The 6,718-nt window shown below is 35.7% G+C and overlaps 1 protein-coding gene across 1 annotated transcript; it reads right to left on the bottom strand.

Annotated features, from left to right (window-relative positions):
- Window positions 1–606: 606 nt before the first annotated feature.
- pdca (phosducin a) lies at window positions 607–4,773 on the bottom strand. The gene is made up of 4 exons (XM_081373925.1): window positions 4,717–4,773; window positions 3,631–3,696; window positions 3,313–3,461; window positions 607–2,233 (listed from the first exon to the last, which is right to left on the bottom strand). The coding sequence occupies exons 2-4, from the start codon at window positions 3,674–3,676 to the stop codon at window positions 1,712–1,714; spliced, it is 717 nt and encodes a 238-aa protein (XP_081230051.1). The 5' UTR covers window positions 3,677–3,696; window positions 4,717–4,773; the 3' UTR covers window positions 607–1,711.
- Between the last annotated feature and the right edge of the window lie 1,945 nt (window positions 4,774–6,718).

The following is a 6,718-nucleotide window of genomic DNA, read 5'->3' as shown; positions in this document are numbered from 1 at the left end:
TGTGTGTGTGTGTGTGTGTGTGTGTGTGTGTGTGTGTGTGTGTGTGTGTGTGTGTGTGTGTGTGTGTGTGTGTGTGTGTGTGTGTGTGTGTGTGTGTGTGTGTGTGTGTGTGTGTGTGTGTCATGATCGGCCCTCTTTAACCTTTACAGACGAAAGACCTCCTGGTCGTGCATACCTTATGATTTTTACATTGCAAATCCATTAAAATAAATCTATTTAAATAATGTGGCACAGACAGTGAAACATTTAGGTGAACTTTAGTTTATATTTAATTTTTGTTCACTTTTTCTTAAAAAAAATAAATAATAATTCTTGGTTTAAGATCAAACCATAATGGTTGTACCCCTTTTCTAAAGTACCAAAATCATCATGTGTATCCTTAACAGAGTCATTTAGTTTTCACAATGATATGCTGACCTAAACCCACATTCACTTGCACCTCCAAACAAGCACTTGCATGTGAATACTTTGAGTTACTGCTGGGTACATGTCAGGACATGTTTTACCTGAAGTTTTAGTTGTGTAGTCATGAAGACATAAAAGACAGAGGAGGGTTCTTGGCCTCTCTGTGTTCATTGAAGTAAAACACGCGTGACAACATGAAATCACACTTTTTCTGAAATAATTTATTCTTTAAGCAGATAGCGGGTCGATACAAAATAGATGACGAGTACAGTGTCATTGTGTGGCAATTTGACTTTCATACCAAATTGCTCGGTGTGACAAGCCTTACTAATTTAAAAAAAAAAAGAAGGATTTGCAAATCAGAGTTCCCACAGTCATGGAAAACCAGGACATTTCAGGAGAGTTTCATTTCTGTGATGAATATACACTACCGGTCAAAAAGTTTGAGTTCAGTTAGATTTTTTCTTATGTTTTTGAAAAGTCTATTTTGAAAAGTAATTTATTCCTGTGATGGTAAAGCTGAATTTTCAGGATCATTACCAGTCTTCAGAAATCTTTTTAATATGCTGTTTTGGATCTCAAGAAATATTAAAATAATATTAAACATAGGGAGCGATGACATTGATCATTTCAATGTTTAAAACAGTTGTGCTACTTAGTAGTTTTGTGGAAACTAAATGTTTTCAGGATTCTTTGATGAATTAAAACTTTAAAAGAACAGCATATATTTGAAATAGGAATTTTTGTAACATTTATAATATCTTTACTGTCACTTTTGATCAATTTAATGCATCCTTGATGAATAAAAGTATTAATTTCTTTAAAATAAAATCTTACTGACCCTTAACTTTTGAATGGTAGTGTATATGTCACATCCTTGATATAAAATATTCCATCAGCCGAGTAAGTATTTTTTTTTTCCTGAAAATTATATTTCTGGGGCATTTTTGCCTTTGAGACAAATAGTCTGAGGAGAAACGGGATCAGGAAAGGACCTCAGTTTAGGACTCAAACTTGTCTTATATGGCTCTGACAAATCAATCAGTTGTTTCACTTTCTTTCACTTTTCAGTAATCAAAAGCTACTGGAAAGGTAAAAAAGTCATGGAAACGCATGGGCAATGAAACGAGCATGACGAATGCCTTTGATAACCTAACTGCTGTAGGCCCTAAATGACGTGTTAGTAAATGCCTTTAGGTGTGCGTGTTTTTTGGAGTCATGGCCCGGTAGTCACATACTCGATCTATCTCAGAAACAAGTCTGACTGGTTGACTAATGTAATTCACTTCCACCCTTTAAATTTCCATTAGTCAACAACATCAGTGTTCTCTTCCTCATCGGGGCAGGCTGCAATCTCTTTCTCTGGCAACAGACCGTACTCATTTAAGAAGTTCTCCACATCCGTGGCAAAGAACTCCTCATTCAAGTGCTTTGTGAAGCACAAGAAGTTGCCCAGCAGCTCCCCAGCCTTGTACACCAGCAGGGTGGGCAGAACGTCATCTGGAAAACGCTCGCCCGCCCCGGTGGCAGAGGCTCGGATTCGGCAGAATTTGACGGTGGGATATTCTGCCGCCAGGCAGGTCAAGCAGTTGTTGAGTGCGTCACAACCTCCGATCCCATCATCATAGATGTGCACCACCACTACTGTCAGGCGGTGCTCTTTCTCGATGACATCCAGGAAGGCCTCGCCGCTATCCAACTCAAACACGGCATCAAACTTAGGCCCGAAACTCAGCCGCCCGTGCATCTCCTGCATGCATTGCTTGCGATACTTACGCAGACACGTTTCGTCCTCTTCTTGGATCATCTCGTATTCCTGAACGCTCATCTGCGTGTGGTCAGACAAAGCAACATGTTAATAAACATTACAAAACGCTCACACTGCCAGTCAGTAATCTGAACACGCTTGACTGAATTGTGTCAAAAAAGATTGTGATGATCTTAAAAAACATTTAAAAAAAAAATTGTATTTATAAATCATTTTGCCTATGTATGAATTTTTCTTTGCAAAACAAAACCTTCATTTTTTTTTTATGAATTACTTAAACCGAAAATTGAAGGAAAAAATAAAGAAATACGTCTATTTAGCAAGGATACATTTAAAATGTAAAAAAAAAATATATATATATATATATATATATATATATATATACATTTCTATTTCTCATAAATACTGTTCTTTTGAACTTTCTATTGATCAAATAATCCTGAATTTTTTTTAGGATAATAAATGGAGTGGAGGTGGACATTTTAAAGGCAGACTAACAGGTCTTTGAGGGTCAGAATTCTAGCTGATAGACAGGTGTTCAAATACTTATTTGCAGCTGTATCATACTAATAAATAGTTAAAAAAATCATACATTGTGATTTCTGGATTTTTTTTTTTTAGATTATGTCTCTCACAGTGGACATGCACCTACGATGACAATTTCAGACCCCTCCATGATTTCTAAGTGGGAGAATTTGCAAAATAGCAGGGTGTTCAAATACTTATTTTCCTCACTGTATGTGACGCCATGCCGTAAAGCAAGTTGTGATTCTCGCGAGACTTGTCAGGGTGACACCTCTCAAACCTGCATTGCTGGTTTTGCCAGCGGCGCAACCCCCGAACCCCCCCCCCCCCCCCCGCGCGCTTTACTATCGGGATGATTCGCCCTATCATCGCCCTACCATTCGTTCACCATCAAAATGATTTCGAAGCTGTTATGTTAAGGTACAAATTTTGCATAGTGTGCCTTTAACATTTTTTTTTATCACTGCATGATTTCTTGTTATTTTATATTTTTTTATAAAATTTGAAAAGTATTAATCCTATAGAATGAGTAGCCATGTGTACTTGGATTCTTGTAATTCAAATGATTTCCTCATTTTGTTGTGTAGATATAAGTTGGGTATTTTTCACAATACCTTGCGGCCTATCTTTTCCCCGGTGTCGTCATTTTTGGATTTGGGGTTGGACATCTGTCTGAGGAGCGCTCTCTTATTGGGAGGGATGCTTTCATGGTCCAGACTCTCAAGTTTGAATTTCCTCCAGTCATGGATCACACCTTTGGGCCCTGAGTTGCAATGGATTGATGGATGAATCTAGTTTAAATCAGTTTCCAGATTTATAGTATAATTTAGCCTCTATATTACAGATAATATTAGGTGTATCACAGCAAAATGATGAAAATCTCCAGTATTATCTCATCATTACTGTATAATCAATAGAGTTTTTTTTTTTACCTGTTTGTGTTGCTGGTAGTTCCTCAATCTCAGGTGAACCTGACATGATGATTCTTCTATGGAGACCTGATGATAGATATTACAGCTCTTATGCCCATTTTGTGCAACATCCTCTAAAAAAATTACTTGGTTGACATTTCCTCATTCCTTTTTATATTTCCAAACCATATGAGATGAACAAATATGGGAATTTTTATGTTTACCAACGTTTACAGGTGTCTTCATTCTGATGTTATCCCGCATGCAAAGTAGATTTTATTTCTGTTGCATGAGTTCTTGACACTGTCAGGGTCTGTTACAATTATCCAGGTTGAGGTGGAATTAGCAGATTACTCTCTTATAGGTGATGGATTAGATTACAATCAGATTACATTGATGTGAGTAATGAGTTTGTTGCACAAGTGCCCACAGTGTTTCTGTTTTCTTAAACTAAAAATATATTCTGAGACTGATTGCATGCCAGCTGTAGCAATGCTTACAGTAAATGTAAAACCGCATGCAATCTGAGAAAGAAAAAAAAAAAACACTAATATGTATGTGGCCTTCTCAGAGTGCTTCCAATGTGTATGTGAGCAGCTGGCTTAAAGAAATGTGCTGATCAGTTACTGCACTGGATGCTGTGAACAAGACACACTCGGAAACACGTCAGAAGTAATCTTGTTCAATCTGACTAATTGGCTCTATTTAACATATTTACACTTCCATAAACAAATTCCATTACCAAATGTGCTAGTTGCAGTATTCATGCAAGCAAGTCTAAGGCTTATGCATGTTATAAGCTGGTTTGTTATTGCAGATATGTTATTGCAGTATTATATACCAGAACATTTAAATCATTGCATTTTAATAAAACATTATTAGAAATATATTGTTCACCAAGTTATTTTTATTTTTTTATTTTATTTTATTTAGAAAGTCTCCTGTCTGAACCAGACAGGACACTTTCTAAATAAAATAAAAAAAGATTGATTATATGTATTGTTTGTACATCCTGTATATATACAGAACTATCCCACAAGGAAAACTATCCCAAAGAACCATGTTTGCAGTGGTCATTAACCAGAGGAAGAGAAATGTCATTCTTACCTGACCGTTTGCTGTGATTGCCTTTCTTTGCTGTGCTCTGTCTCGGATAATGTCTCTGTCTGCATGGACATCATGGTTACATCTCAGTAATAATTTGGTGTGGTGTAATAGGATTACAGCAGAGGAATTAAACCAGCATGTCACAGAGAGAGATAAACTGACAAAATACAGGTCCCTCATTAGTACAATAAGCTCCTGGCACTTTCCATACACTGTAAATCATCCAACTTCTATTTTGTAAGACACACTCTGCAGCACTGCATGTATTTACCTGTGAAGTTTAAGCACTTTGAACCTCATATATTGTTGGATCTGTTATGGGTAGGCCCTTTAGAGAAGCATTGTGGCTGCAAAGGGAATACCCATAATTGCACTTGAATAGTTTATTTTTGTGTGTTTGATCAAAACATGGAGAACTGTGAGGGTGTGTTCGTCCTTTAGAATGAAAGGATAAAACATCTGAGTGTTTTTGATTGTTTTCATTTAAAATGTTTTATTTTAAGTAATTATAGCATGATTAGTGTCATTTTTTGTTACATTTTTGAATGTATCTACCAACTAAACAGTTTTGAGTTTAGTGGATTTCAAAACCATGTTTCTTACTTGTTTCTAGTTTATTCAGCCCCCTATTTAACTTTCAACATATACGTAATTTATTACTTGCTCATGAATAGGGTTGATTTAACTTAAAAATGTTAGTTTGGGTGAACAACCAGTCTAACTTGCAAACATTAGTTTGCAGCTGTTTGCTTTATTTTTTTTAAGTTAACTCATACATTTTTACAGTGCGGGTCACTTTTATGTCTTACCAAATTATTTTAATGAAGCATTAAAAGCGTAATTTTACTCATAAAGCCCCATTCTACCTCAGAGGTATGTTCAAAAATGTCATAATTTTGAAATAATCTCTTAAAAACATACTCAGTTCAGATCATTTCAATTCCAGAAAAAAGGAATTGCTTCTTCCAGACCTGAAAAAAAAAATATGGAAATGTCTATATTGAATATTAATGTTTTCAGGAAAAGAAAAGATTCATAAATTAATTTATTTTCCTTATCCAGCAATTATAAATTTAATGGAAATGGTGTGGGATTTCTGTTTTTGTGTAATTTAATGTGTTTTTAATGGTAATCTTAATATACGTACCTCACTATTTTACAGCAGTTTCTGGCGATTACATAATAGCTGGTGTTGCCTTATGACACTTAAGCGTTATGGCAGTTATGTTTAGGTGAAAAAGACTTGATGTACAGACTGATATCCCCTCCTGTCTGCACATGACTTTGGAGACGATACTAACATGTTGTTTCATGTCCTTTTCTCAAAACTTTGCTTCCTCATCTCATCTGTATTCCACCTTTACATTCCCTCACATTCTGCAATGGGACAAATAAGAGGAGTTAATTATTCAAGAAAACAGAAACACTACTTAGCAAAGAAATTAGTTTTTCATCCATCGCTAGATGGTGGTAAAATCCACTGAAATGTTTTGAAGGTTTGAAAAACTCTTTGCTTGAGATGTATTAGAGAAGCATAGAAACCTCCCCTTTTGTTATATTACTGGATTTATCTGTTCAGGGCAATCTGCCACAAGTTTTTTGCAGTAATTTCTTTGGCACACCCTTTGCTGACATACTTTGTTGAAGGGGAACGGTGTAGCATTACACATTGTTTTACTTTTTCTTTTGATCCTTCAATAAGTCTACCATTATTCACTAAACAAATACCTTCATGATCTGTATAGATAACAGCTCTGTCTGCACTCTTTATTCCCTCTCCTCAACTTCATGAGGTGCATGCTGGGATCATTTTAAACCGTACTGAAGTAGCTGACATGAATGGTGAACACTTGTTAACTTCTTTTGCTTTTTCGCAGTCAGAAATGTGCTCATCCATATAGTAAAATCCTTTTTTTTTTAAGAAATACTATTTATTTTTGTTCACAAAATTAATTGCAAGCATAAGTGTTAGGCCATTAAAAGGTTTTCAGGTAATAGTGTG

The sequence above is a fragment of the Scardinius erythrophthalmus genome (genome assembly GCF_964197995.2).
Source record: "Scardinius erythrophthalmus genome assembly, chromosome: 9".
NCBI lineage: Eukaryota > Metazoa > Chordata > Actinopteri > Cypriniformes > Leuciscidae > Scardinius > Scardinius erythrophthalmus.
The sequence above is the reverse complement of the archived record's forward strand: the minus strand, read 5'-3'. Positions and strand labels throughout refer to the sequence as shown.